At 55.0% G+C, this 18,884-nt stretch overlaps 6 protein-coding genes across 6 annotated transcripts; 3 read left to right on the top strand and 3 right to left on the bottom strand.

Moving 5' to 3' along the window:
• Nucleotides 1-137: 137 nt before the first annotated feature.
• On the bottom strand, nucleotides 138-2,643 carry IE81DRAFT_318689 (mitochondrial carrier). The gene is made up of 6 exons (XM_025512611.1): nucleotides 1,936-2,643; nucleotides 1,428-1,816; nucleotides 1,087-1,330; nucleotides 891-983; nucleotides 784-797; nucleotides 138-667 (listed from the first exon to the last, which is right to left on the bottom strand). The coding sequence occupies exons 1-6, from the start codon at nucleotides 2,202-2,204 to the stop codon at nucleotides 558-560; spliced, it is 1,119 nt and encodes a 372-aa protein (XP_025366050.1). The 5' UTR covers nucleotides 2,205-2,643; the 3' UTR covers nucleotides 138-557.
• Nucleotides 2,644-3,764: 1,121 nt separating this feature from the next.
• On the top strand, nucleotides 3,765-5,660 carry IE81DRAFT_327046 (DUF1295-domain-containing protein). Its single transcript, XM_025514992.1, has 2 exons — nucleotides 3,765-4,700; nucleotides 4,887-5,660. The coding sequence occupies exons 1-2, from the start codon at nucleotides 4,188-4,190 to the stop codon at nucleotides 5,430-5,432; spliced, it is 1,059 nt and encodes a 352-aa protein (XP_025366051.1). The 5' UTR covers nucleotides 3,765-4,187; the 3' UTR covers nucleotides 5,433-5,660.
• Nucleotides 5,661-5,995: 335 nt separating this feature from the next.
• Nucleotides 5,996-7,366, bottom strand: IE81DRAFT_295615 (UFD1-domain-containing protein; the record flags this gene model as incomplete). The annotated part of the gene is made up of 2 exons (XM_025512100.1): nucleotides 5,996-7,071; nucleotides 7,183-7,366. 2 exons carry the CDS (start codon nucleotides 7,364-7,366, stop codon nucleotides 5,996-5,998), a joined length of 1,260 nt encoding a protein of 419 aa, XP_025366052.1.
• An 895-nt stretch (nucleotides 7,367-8,261) lies between these two features.
• Nucleotides 8,262-12,201, top strand: IE81DRAFT_327048 (P-loop containing nucleoside triphosphate hydrolase protein). Its single transcript, XM_025514993.1, has 3 exons — nucleotides 8,262-8,845; nucleotides 8,986-11,393; nucleotides 11,544-12,201. The coding sequence occupies exons 1-3, from the start codon at nucleotides 8,371-8,373 to the stop codon at nucleotides 11,793-11,795; spliced, it is 3,135 nt and encodes a 1,044-aa protein (XP_025366053.1). The 5' UTR covers nucleotides 8,262-8,370; the 3' UTR covers nucleotides 11,796-12,201.
• Nucleotides 12,082-13,554, bottom strand: IE81DRAFT_68773 (hypothetical protein). Its single transcript, XM_025517544.1, has one exon. The coding sequence runs from the start codon at nucleotides 13,195-13,197 to the stop codon at nucleotides 12,367-12,369; it is 831 nt and encodes a 276-aa protein (XP_025366054.1). The 5' UTR covers nucleotides 13,198-13,554; the 3' UTR covers nucleotides 12,082-12,366.
• A 1,152-nt stretch (nucleotides 13,555-14,706) lies between these two features.
• On the top strand, nucleotides 14,707-18,826 carry IE81DRAFT_350663 (hypothetical protein; the record flags this gene model as incomplete). The annotated part of the gene is made up of 5 exons (XM_025516580.1): nucleotides 14,707-15,520; nucleotides 15,633-16,670; nucleotides 16,746-17,041; nucleotides 17,118-17,673; nucleotides 17,757-18,826. The coding sequence occupies 5 exons, from the start codon at nucleotides 14,707-14,709 to the stop codon at nucleotides 18,824-18,826; spliced, it is 3,774 nt and encodes a 1,257-aa protein (XP_025366055.1).
• Between the last annotated feature and the right edge of the window lie 58 nt (nucleotides 18,827-18,884).

Below are 18,884 nucleotides of genomic sequence, written 5' to 3' on the forward strand. Positions count from 1 at the left end.
AGTTCGCAGCACGTAGCAAGTACGTCCGCTGCGCTTCGACCCATGTCTGAAACCCCCCGCTCCTTGTAAAGTTCCAGTCGACAATCCCCGAATCACCCCCTCCCTCCCCCCTGCCCCCCTTGCTCGCGCGCCCCCACCTCACACACTCGTCAAGGTGTCCGTATCTCCCAGCCAGTCAGGGCTCGCAGCTTCGATGGGGTTACCACACTCCCCTCCATCCTCATCGTCTTGCAGCCGCGCGATTTCGATAAAGACTTGGGCAGGAAACAGGGCTGTAGTGCTGAGCGAGTCTGTGTAAGAAAGCCCTGACGAGGCGTGCGAACGAGAATGACGTGACGTGACTTGATTGGATTTGAATCGGACTGCAAATCCCCCGACAAAGATGGCACTTCGGCCGTGTTCACAAGCTAGAAGATCAATGGGCGCGAGCAAAAGCGAAAAGCAGTCCAGGCCTATGTCGGTTTTGGAACTTTCTACTAACATTCTTCGTGCAACTTCGCGCGCGCGCACCGAGTCCCGAGAAGGGGAAAAAACAAAGTTGCCCCCGCCCCGCGTCTTCACCTGGACGCGACAGCGCCGGCACTCGTCGAAGAAGATGCTCTAGCCCTGTTCCTCAAAAGGATGTAGAGCATCACGAATAGCGTCTCCACTCTGGATTTGACGAGCACTGCGATCGAAAAAGAAGGAAAGAAGGGAGGAGGGGATGAGCAAGATCCGCACTCTGAGCGTCCAAAGAGCCTTCTCCTCAAAGGCTGTGGGTAGAACATTGACTTTCATACTCACTGGTCAGCCCGTGGCTGCTCGCCGCACGCAGGTCAGCGAAAAAGAAGAAGGAGAGGGGGAATGAGCATTGGACGGCCCACGCTTCGCCCTCCTCCACCACGACTTACTTGAATAGACCCTTTGTGATTTGACTCTCCCATCCCTGATACAGACCCTTGACGCCCGATCTACGAACCGTCTTTCTGATCACATCGAGCAGGCTGTTCAAGGGAGGCAAAAAAAGGAAGCAGCGCACAAGGGGAACGATGAGTCTACTTTATCGCCCGCGACTCTCGCTCGCAGGATTGTCAGCTTCCCACTCACTTGCGATACTGTCTCCTTCCACTGGGACTCCTCCACATCAACCTGCTCTTGCTCAATATCAAGGGGTACAGAGCGAGGGTACTAGCGGTGCTTCCCAGCGCATTGACGAAGAAGACCTGAGTTGCCGTTGGTTTGTCGCGAGATGAACGCGGGATGAGGACTCGGGAGAGGAGAGAGGAGACGTAAAAGGTGATGGCAGGTTGAGAAGATAGTAGAATGGCAGTCTCGAAGCCTGACCATAGACCTGTGCGCCAGAATGAAGGCAAGGCACGCCGCGCATCAGAAGGAGCGAAACCATTGGAAAAAGACTCGCCCACTTTCTCCTTTTCACGCCCACTCACCCAGAGCCCCTTTTTCCTCCACGATATCCTTCAACGTGGTGACGATTCCCGGTCCATCGGCATAATTACCCTCATCCTCGCTCTCGCTATCGCTCTCTTGCTTTTGCTTGTGGCCCCTGCTATCCGCAGCGCCGTTTGATGGCGATTCGGAGCTGGTCTGCAATCTGACCGTCACGTTGCTGAGTGGTGTGGTGAAGAACCTGCTAGCCACACCAGCTAGGAAACCGATGGCGAGATCTTGAGAGGACGTGATGGTGGGAGCTGCAGCTTTTTGGGAGGAGGGGGAGGAGGAGGAGGAGGAGGATGATGCGGAGGGAGCAGATCGCGATCGCGATTTGTAAGCGAGCGCGCGCTCGATGAGGAATGACCGAAAGAAGAAGAACAAGAAGCTGTTGGAGAGGCGTGGCGTGGCGTGAGAAGCGGCAAGCAAGGCAAGGTGAGACGGAGCGCATGTTTGTGACTACGCAGCAAAGGGGTGGCGGGGGAGGGGGGAGGAGAGGGAACTCACTTGCTGAGCATGCTGGAGATCGTATCGCTGCTCCAACCCTGATACAATCCAGCCACTCCCTTCTTGTCGACCACATCCCGCAACGCATCTGCAAGTCTGCTGAAACCATTCTTGTTCGCTGCAGCTCCTGCTCCTGCTCCTGCTCCTGCTCCTCGAGTTTGTATGCGCGTGGAGATGAGATCTAGAGGGTAGACTATACTACCGCTCACTGCGCTACCTAGCGAACCGGCAGTGGCTTGTGCGAATGGAGGAAGCTCGGAAGATGTCATGATGAAGTTTCCAAAGTGCACCTCTACGATAAAGGCGGGGATCACAACGTGATGGGTGATGCTGTGGCTGTGTATGATGTGAGGCGATGCAAGTCGTTCAATCGATACCTTACCGTCACCTGATATGCTCGCTCCCTTTCGCCTCGCTCGCAGCCTTTGAAGTTGGTTGCTTGCTTGCTTGCTTGCTTGCTTGCTTGCTTGCTTGCTTGCTTGCTTGCTTGCTTGCTTGCTGCGGTTCTTGCAAATGCTGGGCGATATGGCCGGGAGCAATGTAGCGCTTTGGGCTAGCGCTCAATGCGAGATCAGAGAGGCTGCACGCGCGTTGGAGAGGAGAGGAGAGGAGAGGAGATGATGAGGAGGAGGAGGAAGCGAGGTTTCAGCGATCGAGGGTGGTGCGTAGCGGAGGCGGAGTGCGTGCGTGCGTGCGTGCGTGCGTGCGTGCGTGCGTGCGTGCGTGCGTGCGTGTGTGTGTGTGTGTATGCGTGTGCCATTTGATTGTACGAATGCGTCTCCACACGTAGCATCCGACCCTCCCGTTGCAAGCTTCACGCCCATGCTGCTCCACACGTACACACCACACCACCGCTCCGCTCGCCATCCGTGATTGTGAGGCCCGCGCAGGCCCGCGCAACGCATCTCCACAGCCTTTCGTACGACAAGCCCCCGGCCGCGCTGCAATCAAGAATCAAGAATCAAGGGAGAAAGACACACGACACGTGACCCCCCTTTTGCTCTTGCATGCCTCTCTCTGTGATCATCACGTGTGCGCAATGACGTCATGCATACCTTCAGCAGACCGCGATCGACCTTTTTCGGATCCGCGCCGGCTTGCCGCGCTATTCAAAGGTCCGTATATTGACCGCGTATAGGCGGTCGATCAGCCATGCGCGCAGCCGTGGTGAAGAAGAGCTCATAAGCCAGCTAAGCCATTATGAGCAATAAGGTGCTCTAACGTTATAATGCAGCCATGGCAGCCATTCATGCGTGGAGCTCCGAAGGAAAAGAAGGAGACAGATCTTATGATTTTGATTCGTGATTGATTGTGAGGGGATGGGATCGTGGAGCTGAACAAGCGCAGCGCAGCATGATGATGGATATGACGCACGCGTGTCTGCTGTCATCAGGGGCCGAGCAGATCGGGCATGTCGCGCATCGTGGATCTTGCAGCATGTGCTTGCTGTTTTGTGGGCTGTGCGCATGTACCAACGGTCAAGGGTGTGGCTTCGAGCAAGCGAGCAGGCAAGCAGGCAGGCAAGCAGGCAGGCAGGCAGGCAGGCAGGCAGGCAGGCAGGCAGGCAGGCAGGCAGGCAGGCAGGCAAGCAAGCAGAGCAGCTCTTAATTGCGATCGAAGCCTGATGCTGTTCGCGCTTTGTACGCAGATGATGAAAGGCGGGATGTGCCAAGATTTACGATTATGATTGTGATTGTGGATGAGGGGTAAGGTAAGCTTGGAGGCGCGGAGGGGTTGAAGCATGGGCATGGGCATGACGCGCGTTCGTTTTGCCATGCTCGTTCGTGCCTCTTGTTTTGCTTTCCTCTCCTACTACACCTCGCGCCACTCGTGACTCACGAATCTGACTGGATAGATGATCTTGAAGCAAAACTCACACTCCGTGACTTGATCATCGCGAGCCGCGCGCGGGTCAACAGCCAGCCAACAGGCTGAAATTCGAATTTCCTGACTCATCTGGCCCGTCATGCAAGCAGCAGCAGCATCAGTCAGCCTTCTCCTCGCCATGCCGCGGCTGTGACAGCACCCTGCAGCTTTCTCCACTCGTGACTGCTTCCTCCACCACATGACAAGCGCGCCTCCGACGGAACTGGCCTTACCCAAGCACTCGCGCCTGCTCCGCTGCTCCACTACATATACACCGCACCTTTTCTCTCTTGTCTACACCCTCCCCCCCCTTCACCTTCATCAAGTGCATAGACACTAGCCCTCCCACTCTCACCAAGGAGCACGTCACAGCTTGCCCCGCCAAAATGTTCGTAGCGGCATTGGATCCATACTATCTGGGCGTCACTGCCATCATCACAGTGGGCTGGCAAGCCGTAGGCTTCGCCATCGCCTACGGACTCCAAATCGACACCATCACCGATTTCTGGAGCGCCATCAACTTTTTCGCTCTAGCGCTCATCACCCTGCTATTCGGCGATTCCTTTTTCGCGCGCAACATCATCTCCAGCATCTTTGTGATGCTGTGGGCCGTGCGACTAGGAGCTTGGCAATTGTTCCGCATGATCAAGATGGGCGGCGATACGAGGTTCGACGAGATGAGGTCCAAACCTTTGAAATTTGCACAATTTTGGATCGCTCAGGCTCTTTGGGTTTGGACTGTCAGCACGCCAGTCGTGGTGCTCAATAGTCCGGCTGTCAGCAGAGCGCTGGATGGCTATGGAGGTAGCTCGTACCCCTTTGGAACGGCAAAGGATATCATCGGCATCATCTTTTGGGTACTCGGTTTTGCGTGCGAAGCCTTTGCCGATCTGCAAAAAGTGAGTTCCTCGAGGGGGCCTTGATTTTTGATTGTTTGCGTGGAGCCGTCGCCTTGTCACAACTGGAGAACAGGTCACGTGTGCCCACATGGCCTTCGTGCTCGCGCGCTCGCCTCTTGTTGCCCAACTCCCAACTCAAACTCTTTCTCTCTTCCATCACCTCGACCTCTCTCCCCTCTCTGGCAGTACACGTTCAAGCAGTCCAAACCGCCTCGCGGAGCCATTACGGACAAGGGCGTATGGCACTACAGTCGACGACCCAACTATTTCGGCGAGATTCTCTTGTGGCTAGGAATCTATCTGCTCGTCATCTCTCCTGCCTCTTCCCCCACCATCTCCCGCAGAGGTCACGATGCGCTGCTAGCAACAGTCATCAGTCCCCTCTTTACCTTTTTGCTCCTCATGTTCCTCTCCGGCTTGCCGCTCAGCGAAAAACCATCGCAAGAAAAGTCCTTTTTGAAATCTCACGGGCACGCTTCCAGGGATAGGGATGAGGAGCCCTTGCCACCTTTTAGACAGCAGACGCAGGGAGATCATTGGGAGAGGTACAAGGCTTTCAGGAGCAGGACTTCCTTGTTGATTCCCATTCCTCCAGCCATCTATCAACCTCTACCCGTCTGGATCAAGAGCACAATCCTGTGCGATTGGCCCATGTACAATTTCGACGAGAAGAGGGATGGTCCGAAAGCTTTGCAGGCTGATGAGAAGAAGCAGCAGGACCAGAGCGCTTAATCAGCTTTTGCTTCGGCGCGCTACGATACCCAATTCCCCCCTCCCACGCTAGGCTTTTTCTCATCAGCTTCACTCTTATCGCCCCCCGAATACGCAATCGTAGTGGGTCCGTCCGACCGCATCGTGACAGCTCCTTTGCCTACACGAAACCTGATAGCATACATGTCCGCACTTGACTGTACATTCTACATCGCTCACGAAATCAATTCTTCGCTAGAAATCAGAGTCATCCCCCCCTTGCTTTGCATCTTTGAACACTCGAAAAAGCTTTTCGCACCTGCGTTCGAGCGCGCGCAAGTTCTAGTATTGGGCGCTGTTCTTGGGGGAAGAGGAATGCTGTTACAGAGATATGAAAGAGATGCGAGGACACTGTTTGTTACGCGTCGATACTGGGTGGGGGCGAGCGATTGAGAATGTAGGCGAGAGGCGGTGGGAGGGGGAGAGCACGGGGCCAATCGAAGGCTTGGTCGGTTGAGCATTTGGTGCTTCATCATCGCCTGGAGCAAAGTCGTGGCGAAGGAAGGGAAAGCCATGCGAGGGCAAACATCATCTGCGCGCACCCACTACTTCTCATCATCGCTGATCTCTACGACTTTCGGAATAGGTCGTCCGTCCAATCGCCTAGGTTGCTGCTGCTGCTGCTGCTGCTGCTGCACATTCTCCTTTTCCTTGTTCTCTTCTCTAGATTTCGCAGCTGGCGCTCTACCGCTGAGCGTCGTTCCGCTTCCCGCAAAGCTCTGCGATCTTTCTTCCTTCTGCTCCGCCTTGGCCTTGATCGCGCCCGGATCTTCATACTCGTAACCAAAGAACAATCTTCCAAAAGGCAGATTGAGCGCTGCAGGGATCTGCTTCTCTTGCAGCTGCGTATCGTTCGTCGCAAACCTCACTTGATCCGTTCTTCTAATCTTGCTAAACGCGTCTGGCTGCTCGATCGGCTTATCCTTCTTGCCAGCTTTGGGCTTCTTGCCGCTCAGACTTTGTCCCGCACCTCTGAAAGCTCCGCGTTCTTCTGCACCTCCTGCTCCACCCTCCCTGCCCGATCCGCTGCCCCCACCGCCTGGCGTAGTCGCGCCAGACGCGGGAATAGAGTCCACCTTGGACTTGTCAATGTTCAGTTTGGAAGCCATGGTGGGAATCGGTGCTCTAGGCTTGGGAGCGGGCTCCACATAACCCTTGGGAGGTGCAAAGTCCACCTCCAAATCCGTCTCTGTGATGTTGATGCTCTCCGCATCCGGCTTGATCTCCAGAACCAGAATCTCAAACGTGAGGCAATTGTAAGAGATTTCGATAATGTCTCCCTTTGTGAGCGCCGAAAAGTTGCTCAGAGCTCCTTCCAGCACACCTTTTGGGTCGGCAATTTCGAGAAAATCGACGGTTTGAGGTTGGATCTTGACGTGCTTGCCTTGAGGCATGGACTTGCCTCTAACTCGGATCGGATCTCCTTCGGAAAGGTGCAGCTGCCGCATCATCCATGCGGGCAAGTGCACGTTGCCTTCGTCTGCAATGAATTCCAGCACACCTGCGTGCGTCTTGTACTCCTCGCCATCCGCCGCTGTGCCCGTCGAGGAGAGCTCGAATAGCCAAGGGGTCTGGATGCCTAGATGAGAAAGACGAGCCAAAGCTGATGTGGGCATCATGACTGTTTGGGGGGGGGGGGGGGGGGGGGAGGAAGGTAAAGGGGCATAACTCATTAGTGGCACCAGCGAGACCGACCCGAGCATACACCTTGTTGCGGCTGCCTTGCACTCACTCTTGCCACCGTAGCTGACGTTCAACCTCTCCTTGCCAGGCAACATGCTGGTGGAGTAGGCTTTGAAATATTCATCGTAATGATGAGGAGGCCTAGAGAATCTGGGATCATCATCATCATCCCCTCCGTCTCCGAATGCACCGAATGCGCCTGCTCCACCCGCACCCGCACCGAAACCTCTCATGAATCCACCAAAGCCGCCAGCTCTGCCCCCGGCAAATGTGCCTCCGCCGAACTGCGATGGGGGGATTGGTGAGAGTGCGTGGTATGAGCATGGTGTCAAGATACGCTCAGGATTGTCTTCGCGGATCGCTCACCATGTCCATGATGGTGTGTGTAAAGCCTGGGAGAATAATGTAGCCTGAGGCTTGGCTCCCTCGCGTGCCTCTACTCGCTTCGGGCTGTTCGAAGCTGACGCCAGGCGTAGAAGACGGACGGTGTGAGTGACTGAGTAGAGAAGAGGGGGCTGGCCAATCACGCTGATTCAGAACGACTCGAGGCGCCGTCTTGAGCAAACAGAGCTATTCTCCATGCCATGCGTTGCGACGTGATGGAAGGAGTGGTAAGTGTAAGCGCCTGCCAATTTGAATCGTGAACTGAATCACGAATGCACGAAAGGGCATCCCATCCCGCACGCGTCATCGCCTCATCTGCTGGTGCTGCTGAGTGTTTGAGTCACGACTCACGACTCACGACTCACGACTCACGACGAGTGCTGATGCTGCATGGCAGGTGCAGCGCGGGCCCTCCACACTTGTCTTGTCGCCTATATATACTCTTTTGGCTGCGCTACCCGCGCTCATAGGCGTCCCGCTCTGCCGATTAAGCGACTCTGCTGCGTCACGTGCAATTGAGGAGATTTCTTGATTATAGATTCACTTTTGACTCGAGGGATTCATTCGTGATTCTTAATTGACGATTCAGATTCGTGATTCATGATTTCTGGATTGCAGATTTATTGATTGGCTTTCTTGCTTGCTTGCTTGCTTGCTTGCTTGCGCGCGGCGTGGCTCGGTGCATGGGTGTGCATGCATGCTCTCCTTTTGCAAAACGCTTCATGTGAGCCAAGGTGCTACGAGCTTGACCACAACGACCATTTGACTTGATCAGCAGCTGCGTTCCCAGCATCAGATCGAGCCTGATGAATGTCTGCATTCAAGACTCATCATTCGGGAGAACACAAGCAAGATGAGTCACTCTCGCAGTCATGATCAGCCTCGCGCTGTGACTGGCAGCGACGGCGTCGTCGTGACGGCCAAGAAGAAGAAGCATCAGCGAACTACAGCATCTCCCTTGATGGGCGGCGATCCTCTGCATGCTCCTGCTCCAGCGCGCACGCCATCCTCGTCGGGCACGGGCACGGGCACGGGCACGGGCACGAGCACGAGCACCTCTTCTCCAAGTCTACAGAATCAAAGTGCTTTCAAGAGGCAGCGATTGGACTCTGGTGAGGGTGTCTCGACGCTGCAGTCACCCAAGATGCAGCAGCAGCAGCAGCAGCAGCAGGCGATTGGACAAAGGGAGCTGCAAGGGAAAGCTCAACAGCTGCTTTTGCAGAGGATGCGATTGCCCATCTGGTCAGCCAGGCAAAACATCGTGGATGCTGTGAGGACAAGCGATACGGTGGTGCTGCTAGCGGAAACTGGAAGCGGCAAGACGACGCGTGAGTGACTTCGATGCGATGGGGTGCCAATGCATTGCACGTCTGCCCCTTCTTGCCACGAGCTGAGAAAGGATTGGTTGGACGTTGGCATGGCATGGCATACACGCCGCATCTTTTTTGCTTTGTTCCCCACCCCGCAGAGGTTCCCCAATTCCTATACGAGGCGGGCATGACCGACGATCGAGCGCCTCTGATCGGAGTGACGCAGCCTCGTCGAGTAGCTGCCACTTCCCTAGCATCACGAGTCTCAGCCGAGATGGGCGAACCGGATCCTGGCTCCATCAACTCCAAGCTGCCTCGAAACAGCAGCAGAAAGAATGGGAAAAGCCGAGGCACAGAAGAGGCGGGATTGGGAAGAGTGGGGTATGCCATTCGATTCGATGATAGGACCGGACCTAAAACTGCAATCAGGTTCATGACCGATGGGCTGCTCTTGCGCGAAGTCATCGGCACCGCAGCTTCGACGGGCTTTGGAAAGCGTGGCCAAAGCAAAGAGACGCATAGCCAAGCGGACCAATCAGCTGCAAATTCAGGTCCGACGCACAGCATGCTCGACCGCTACTCTGTGCTCATCATCGACGAAGCGCACGAACGCACAGTCGATACGGATCTGTTGTTGGGATTGGTCAAACGCATACAAGCCAAGCGCAAAGAGGCGCACATCCGATGGAAGGACAGACAAGCTCGACGAGCAAGGATCGGAAGCTCTACGACATCAGAGCAAACGCAACACGACGCGGATGCGGAACCTCGGCTGCTGAAGGTGGTGGTCATGAGCGCCACCTTGGATGCCGAAAAATTCTCCACTTTCTTCTCCTTGGCGGATGCGAAAGGACGAGCGGTACCCGCGCCCATTCTATATGTCCAGGGAAGAATGCACAAAGTTAGACTGTCGCATACTCTAGAGCCGTGTTTGGACTGGACAGAGGCTGCGAGGGCCACAGTGTTCCAAATTCACACGACTCGACCACCAGGGGACGTGTTGATATTCGGCACTGGAGCCGAAGAGATCGACGGCCTGTGTCACGCTCTCTCGTCCCTAAATGGTATTTTGGAGCTTCACGATGAGGGGAAAAGAGCAGAGAAGGGGCTCGGGGTGGGTAGAGTGGGAGAGGGGCTGTTGCCTGTTCCACTGTATGCTGCGCTCGGACCTGTGGGCGTAGCTGCTGCTTTTGCGCCCACGCCGCCCGGATACAGAAAGGTGATCGTAGCTACAAACATTGCGGAGACGAGCATCACCCTGCCCAACATACGCTACGTCATCGACTGTGGGCTTGCCAAGGAGCGAGGAGTGAAAAGAGGCGGAGGAGGAGGAGGAGGCGCAAGAGCAGGACTGGGAGGATCTAGGATTACGAGCTTGGATGCTGGACCCATCAGCAAGTCTGCAGCGGATCAGAGAGCTGGTCGAGCAGGACGAACGGCGGACGGCGACTGTTTCAGGCTGTACACGCTGCAATCCTACGAAGAGGAATTGGCAGAGGAAAGCACGCCAGAGGTGGAGAGGGCGGATCTCACCAATGCTTTCTTGGCGCTGTTCAGTATCGGCATCATGCCGCACGAGTTTGAGTGGATCAGTAGACCTGAAGAGGAAGAGGTGCATGCGTCCATCGTCGCGCTCAGCGTGTTGGGTGCCATCGAGCCTTGTCCCGCTCCGCAAAAGGGCATGAGGATAACGAGATTGGGCACGAGGATGGCGGCATTGCCTCTACCTGCTCCATTGGCCAGGACGCTGATCGCTGCGGGAGAAGAGGGACCGACTGTATCTCGTCAGGCTAGAGACCTTGTAGCCATCCTCTCAAGCGATAGGGCTAGCGTCCTCTACCTTCCTGCTCCTCATCTCAAAGATGCTTCCATCGTCAAAAGCGCGGGTGCGGGCGCGGGCGTGGGCGCTGGAGCCAAGGGGAAAAGCGAGAGCGATAAAGCTGCAGAAGCTCATGCCAAATTTGCTCATCCGACGGGAGACCACGCGACGCAATTGACTGCTTTGTACGCCTACATGGATGCCAACGAAGAGTTTTCGAGCAAGCTTCTGGACCTCGACGGCTCGGGTGCGGGTGCGGGTGCGGGCATGGGCGCGACGAATGGCTGGGGCAAGGGAACGTTCAAGAGGAGAAATATGGAATTGAAAGCGTGGTGCGAAGCGAATTACGTTTCGTTTAGAAATGTCAAGCAGGTGCTCGATATTCGTAGACAGATTGACTTGATCTGCAAGACAGCGGGCATCGTCTGCGACGATCATGATCGCGATCTCGGACGGTCCGAGCGAGGCAGATCATCAGGTCTTCTCAGCGCTTCTTCTGCTTCGGCTTCCGCTTCCGCTTCCACTTCGGCCAGGAGCACACCGGATTTGGCCGATGAGAACGAGATGTTGCGCAAGGCTGATGGACTGTTTGTGAGGAGAGGAGGCAACGCGTCTAGACAAGAGGGCTTGGCGAACGCATCGGGAGTGGAGGATTATTCGGCATTGAGGAGGTGCTTGTTGAAGGGAAGACCTGCGGATTTCGCTATTCGACAAGATGATGGAAGTTATATCAAGGATGGTCGTTTGGTGAGTTGGGCTTTCTTCTCCTCGACATCTTGCGCTTTTTCTTGCCCTTCCTGCTGTGCACGTCCAGAATGTCGGTGGTTTTGGTGGTCATAGCTCAACCCTCTCTCCCCCCGCCCCGCCCTCCTCCTCTTTCCCTCGTCACATATCTAGACGCTTCGGATTCATCCATCTTCCTTTTTGTTTGGACACAACAACCCGACGCGATCGAGCTCGACCGCAAGCGCAGCAGGAGCACCCTCCAATGCGAAACCTAGCGCAATCATCTTTGACGAAGTGCTCTTCACTACGCAATACTTTGCCAGGACAGTCAGCGCTATCGAGCCGGCTGAATTGGCTAGTGTGGATGAGGAGATTAGGAACAGACCCGCACTTGCTGGCTTTGTCAAGAGGTTGGAAAAGTGAAGCAGGCGGGCCAGAGAGGGATGCGAGGTTCACGCTTGGAAGGAGATGCTTGAGAGCGCCAGACGCATGCTGCGATACGCCTGATTCATGTAAATGTGACGCCTACGGGTGGGAGCATCGTTTGGATAGCCTCGAACATGCATGCACCTGCTTGCTTCTGGCGATCCGCACTCTGCTGAACTCTGTTGCTCTGTGCTGGCTGGCTGGCTGGCTTGGAGGATTTTCGTGGGAGCATGAGACACTCGACGGAGAAAGGCGTTGCGATTATAGTGTGCTGGAGCAGCAAAGCGGAACGGTCCCTAGGTTGATGGACAACCAGAGCACGGACAGGCCCGAGAGGACTTGTAGCTGAGACGAAAAGGCGCAAAGAGGTGATCTTTGGATGACGAGACGACAATGTATGAGCGTATCGAGCTGTACAAGGAATTCTGCCAGGACGAAGTCGGAGCAAAGGTGGGATGTGCTTTTGTTGTTCCTTTTGTGACTGCCGCGACGATGCCGTGCGCATGCGCTGTGGTGTGGTGTGCCAGATGCGGGTGCACACGCATGTTTTTCGAGCTGGGATCAAAGACTAGTCGTACTCTCCATCAGCGTTGCCACCACCCCTTGCACCTCTCGCATAGCTATCTAGCGCATCCTCATCGTCCCCATCGCCATCATCAAAGTAATCCTCAGCCGCATAATCTCCCTCATCCTCATCGTCTTCATACGCGTCCAACTCTTCCTCTTCATCCTTATCCTGATCCACATCCTCATCGCCGTCCCCGCCCGCACCAGCAGCAGCAGCAGCACCAGCACCGACTGCCTTGCTGCCCCCACCACGCTCGAACGAATCCCAATCCACCCGAGCGCGTTTTTTGCTCGTGGCTTTGGCAGCGCGCAAAGCTTCTCTCCTCTCTTCTCCTTGCATATAAGACTTCCATAGTATTTGAGGAAAGACTTCTCGTTGAAGGATCAGACTCGTCAAAGAAGGACCAGTAGCACCACCACTACCGTGCGATGAAGGTGCGTTCAAAGCTTTTGGTTTGTACCTATCCGAATACCTGGGCAATTCCAATCCGCTCTTTCTCTCCGTCGTCGTCGTCGTGGTCGTCGAAGCCGATGTAGACGCGGCGGCGTTCTGCGGATCATCTTGCATGCCAGGCCAAAAAGGACCCAATTTCATCTCTTGCAAGAGAGCCAATTGAGCGGTCGCTGCTCTGAGTTCGGACACTTGAGGAACAGGAGTGATGGCGTGACTGGGAGGAACGGGATAGATGGATGACTGCGATTTGCTGTTCATGCCGCTGCGGATCTCGTCGTAGCTGAATTGACCGGTGCTGGAGAGCAGGTCTGTCCCTCCACCTCGTCCCCTACCCCGTCCCCCACCACGTGCTCCTCGTCCCATGCCTCCTCGTGACATTGTGATCGGCGCAGTCCCTGATGAGAATCCTGCGGTCTTGTCTTGCTATGACCAAGCTGTATGTATGCGCTAATCCAGCAGCACTACGTGTTCCAACGGCGTCGAACGCAGCGAGCAGAGGCAGATGATCGCCAATCAGTGTACATAAGGATTGTAGCACGACTCTTTGCCCTTTTGTCGAATGAAGTTTTCTTTTTCCCCCCTCTTGCGAAGTAGGTTTGTACGACAACCGCAAGGTGATGGATGATTGGCAGATTGGCGTGCGCGATGCAGCTTGAGGATCAGCCCGGTAGACTGTGAAATCGTTCGTGAGTGGGCCTAGGATGAGAGTTCTGAGTGGAGATGGCTTGGCTGCTGCGTGCGAGTGGGTGCGTGCGTGCGTACGTGCTCGCTTCCGTGCCTTCTACCCGACGGACAAGTTCGCTTCGCACCTCTGAAAAGTCGAGAGGGTGAAGCAAATCACGTGACCTAGCTTCTGCCAATACGAATACGTGCAAGGTACGGTACCCACCTACGTGCGTTCGTGCTTGGAATCGTGAATTTGGATCGAATCGTAGATCGGAATTACTAATCAGCGAATCATCCGAAAGCCAGAAAATTAGCAACGCGGGGAATTTGAATCTTGAATGTTAGCTTGAGGGCACACAGCCACAACAATTAAGAATCAAATGCAAGTCACGAGTCACGAGTGGACATATATGATGCGTCGCGTTCGCGGGTGACACAAAAAAGCCAAGAAGTCAAGAGTCTTGTCCTGATCGAGCCAAGCGTTGATGGATGCATGGACTTCTTGCGTGAGTGGCTTCCGCTTCCGCATGCGAACACAATCTTGAATCTTTGACTTTGACCACTTCGCACTCGCACTCGCACTCGCACTCGCACTCGCACTCGCACTCAAACTCACGACTATTGTGATTGACTTGTTCATCAAGCTATCACCTGCAACTCGTAAAGGTGCCGCGCACGGTCCACAAGTCACCAGCACACGTACAGGCATCAATCACCAGCACCAGCTGACCTTCAAGTGTTGTCACTCACACTGGCTCACGCAACAGCCTGCATGGGTTGCCTTGCAGCAAAGGGGTTGAGGTGTCTTCAGCTGAACATCGTACGCATCGGTTACAAGTCGAATTGCTGAGCTTGAGCTGAAGCTTCATTGGTGATTGTGACGTTGAGCCGAAGCTTCATTCGTGACTCGTGATTGTGACGTTGCAGCTTTGCACATCATTCGCATCCCGCACGTCGAATCTACATTCAATTGTGATTGCGCGCTGCATCACAACAACGCCAACATCTCACCTACGCCTATGGCGCACTCAGACTGCTTTCATCGACGAGCACAGGCACGCATCAGAAGGCAACCAATTCCTACATCCTTTTGCATCATGTATGCGCTCTGATCTCATTCGCATCATCCACGCGTCATTCTCACACCACACCAGCATCACAATCGTGAATCACTTCGCAACAAGCTTCCAACCTGTCTAGTCACATCCATCAGCTGGCAAGATGAGCATCAATGCCTCCACATCCGCCAAAGCCGCATCCTCTCCATCCCACACGCCTGCCAAACACACCGAAAGCCCCTCGCTCTACGGGACCAATGGCAACAACGATGTTCAGCGCGCTCCATCTCGAGCAAGCAAGTTGGGGCATGCGGTGAGGAACAGTATCAACGGATTGTACACTCGGTATGCGCACCGGAGAGATGCGAGTCAAACTTTCAAACAGATGCGCATACAGGAGGGTCAGAGTGGACAGGCGTGCGTCGAGGGGAGTGACGGTGCGGTGAGGAGTGACGATGCTGCTGGGACTGCAACCAAAGAGGCGCTGGCGGAAGTGAAAGATGGGGTCAAGGCGCGAGCGTCGTCGAGTGAGGAAGGGGCGCCGTCTGCATTTACCTCTGCTGCTGCTTTTGAAGGTGGGCCAACGGCGTCGATAGCTGCATCTCGAGAGCCTGCTGTAGTGCACCACCAATCAGCGTCCCATCAAGACTCAGCGGTCAAACATCCGATTCCGAGTGCCGAAGCAGGTCCATCCTCCAGATCGTTGATCGCCTCATCAGCTCCGGCCGCGCCTTCAGCACCAGCCCCAGCTCCAGCTGCTGTCCCGGTCAGCGTAACTGTGACGCAACCTGAGACGATCGTATCGGCCGTCGAGCCGGGAGCGGATCGAGCGGCGGTGGAAGCTGCGTCGATTCCTCAAGAGCTGCTCAAGGGAGAGGCCATGCTCAAAGTGACGCAGAAAAAAGTCATGCAGCGCGTATTTAGACTGGATTCTGATCGAGGTCAAATCTTGTGGGACAGCAAGAAGAACAACAAAGGTGAGAATAGTGGACCGAGACAAGAATCAAGCCGAGCAAAAGGTCAAAAGATGAGCGTGACGCATGCTGACTAGCGTCTGCATTGTCCGTCCGCCCTTGCTCGCTGCACAAGTGGATCTGGAATTGATTCGCGAAGTGAGAATTGGAGCTGCGGCAGCGTCGTACCGCATCTCCTTGTCCATCGCAGCAGCGCACGAATCTCGATGGATCACCATCATCTACCAAACGGGCGGCGCATACAAGGCTTTGAATCTGATCGCCTTGTCTCAAGAATCGCTGCAGAGATGGCGAAGCACGTTGGAGCGGGTCCAACGTCTGAGAAGAGACTTGATGGGAAGCGTGGATATGCTCAATGCTAGGCAACACTTGTGGCTGAGGCAACATTGGAGGGCGGGAGATGCTAGTCAAGATGAAAAATTGGACTTTGAAGAGGTTGTCAGATTGTGCAGAAGGCTGGGCATCGAGAGCAGTAGAAAGGATCTCGAAGCAAAGTTCAAAGAGGCGGACCCCAAGGCAGAAGGGTATCTCGATTTTGCTGCTTTTCAGCAGTTTGTCAGCATTCTCAAACATCGGGCTGATGTGGAGGCAATCTTTGATGATCGGGCAGATGCTCGCGTGTCACTGTCGATCGAGCCTAATGGCGGAGGAAAGACGGAGGATGGGGAGATCCTATCTGAAGCGAGCGAGCACGCAACCGCCGCGATGAGCCGAGAAGCCTTCAAGCGTTTCCTCGTAGAAGTGCAGCGGCATTCGCCAGCGGATGCCGAAGTGATGGATGCCATCTACGACAAGCACTGCGAGCCAGCGTTGGGACATGTGCTCTTCGCAGGATTCAACTCTTTCCTCCTCTCTTCTGACAACCCTCTCATTTCGGATCACAAAAGCGACCTGGCCAACAAGCGGAGTACGGTCAAGGATAGATCATTATTGGTTCGAGCTAGAGCTCAGACTACGGACGAGCTGCTGCAAATCGGAGTGTGCGATGCGCCCTTGCCTACTTTGAAAGCGACGCAAGACATGTCTCTGCCCTTGTCGGATTACTTTATCAGTTCCAGTCACAATACATACCTAGTCGGAGGCCAGTGGAAGGGCGATAGTACGGTGGAAGGGTACATCCGCGCACTGCAATGGGGAGCACGCAGCGTTGAACGTGAGTCTTGCTGGGTCGCGGCTCTCAAGATAGTCTTGTAGCTGCTCAGTCTTTGCGCTCTGCTCGCCATCGCAGTGGACTGCTGGGACGGGCCGAACGATACACCGCAAATCACTCATGGGCACACTCTTACGAGCAAAGTGCCGTTTGCGGATGTCATTGAAGCGATCGGAAAGTATGCCTTTATCAATTCGCCCTACCCCATCATCCTGTCGCTAGAAGTGCACAACGAGATACCTCAGCAAGACGTCATGGCTGCCATCCTCAAGCAGAAGCTTGGCGACATGCTTTTGTCGGAGAAATTGACGGGCAAAGACGCCAAAGATGCGCTTCCTAGTCCGGATCGGTTGAAGGGCAAAATCTTGATCAAGGTATGCGTAGCACGATGAGACGTTTGCGTCTGTCTGGGCAAACGCTGACGGCCTGTCTGATCTCCTTCGCACGCAGACCAAAAATCTCTTGTTGAGTGAAGACGCGCCGATCAGCGAGGTCGATGCGGGGTACAAGCCTGCAGCCCAAGCCCAGGCCCAAGCCCGAGCGCCTGCGATTTCTGTGCCTGCGCACGAACGGGACACGTCGACGGACACCACAGAGTCCGAGTCAGAGGTGCGATTGAAAGATTTCGTCCGATCTCTGACTCAAAGGCGCAGTCGAGAATCAGCTTTGCTCGAACCCAACTCGAAAGAAAAGTCGAGGAACAAAAAAGTGATGATGTCGGCCTCGCTAGCGTCTCTTTTGGTCTATACCGTGGGAGTGAAGCATAGGGGAATCAACAAGAAGGTCAATTATGCCATCGAACACATGATTTCGCTTTCGGAAAAGAGCGCATTGAAGTATGCCAAGACAGCGCCGGAAGATCTCATCAAGCATAACTTGACCCACTTGACCAGAATTTACCCTAGCATGGCCAGCATTGCCAGATTGCATGCCAGCGCCAACTTCATGCCGCACGATATGTGGGCCACGGGAAGTCAGCTTGTTGCGCTCAATTGGCAAACTTTGGGTGAGTGGTTGGGCAAGGGCAGACGTGCATCGGATCTGCTCTGCGCGTGTCTCATGCCTTTTTCTGGTTGTACCGCACGATAGATTTGGGCTTCGAACTCAATCACGCGCTCTTTTCGCGCAATGAGCGATGCGGATACGTGCTAAAGCCGGAAGCTTTGCGCATCAAGGAGCTGTACAAGAATTCTCCGACTCGTTTGCGTTTTGAGGTGGAAGTGACGGTCGTGTCTGCGCAGCAATTGCCTCGGTTCAGAGACGCTGCAAAGAATAAAGATAGCGATGAAGGTTCAGTCATCAATCCCTTTGTCTCCTTGTCGATCCACGCGCCTTTGAGTTGGGGAGCTCAACCCAGCTCCAATACGGGACGTCACTCTCGATCCGCCTCTGCAAGCTCTGGAGAAGGAGGGCTGTTGCGCAAAGTCTCCTCGAGGAATAGCGCACCCGTTCAACTCCCAGAAGAGCCCAACAAAGGGCAGAAAAGGAGCAGCGCGGGCAGTGTCGCGGCGAGCAGCTCGTCTAGTCTGAACGTTCCTTCTGCCGCTGCTGCTGCCGCTGCTCCTACATCCAATGCCAACGCCGTCCCGACCACATCAACACCTTGCACTTCGGACGACGTTGCGCATGCCAAAATGGCGAGCGTGGAGAGCAACAAGATCTCAACGCTGCTCAGCTCTTCGCCTGCATCCATCAACAACGGCTCAAGACCGTCGATGGAAGTGAAGGGCAGACACACGAGCACCTCTTTCTTCGGCAGCAACGGAGGAGCCAAAGTTCCCAGCCAGGGCCAGTCGAGCAGCCGCAATCCAGCTTCCGGTGCACGTACGAGCACGATGAAGAGCAACGGCTTCAATCCTCAGTGGCAAGAGACCATGAAACTCGTGGTGGATTTGCCAGCGGGGGCATCTGCAGCGTGTCAGGCCCTCGTTCAAAAGGCCGACGAAGCCCTGCATCAGCAGCAAAAGGCATCTTTGGAGGAGGAGGATTTGGTGGGAGAAGGGATGAGCTGGAGAGAAATGAGCAGGGGATTGTTGGATCTGACGTTTTTGAGAATGGAAGTTTGCGATGAAGAGGCGAATGGGGACGCTTCTTGCGTCGCGGCTTATACTGCTAGTCTAGGCGCTTTGCAGCCAGGTGAGCACGCCAATGCGGCCTAGGGCTATTCCGCGTCTAGGAAGCAGAAAAATCAGCTGATGAATGTTTGCCCCCCCCCCC

This window comes from Ceraceosorus guamensis (assembly GCF_003144195.1).
Source record: "Ceraceosorus guamensis strain MCA 4658 unplaced genomic scaffold IE81scaffold_170, whole genome shotgun sequence".
NCBI lineage: Eukaryota > Fungi > Basidiomycota > Exobasidiomycetes > Ceraceosorales > Ceraceosoraceae > Ceraceosorus > Ceraceosorus guamensis.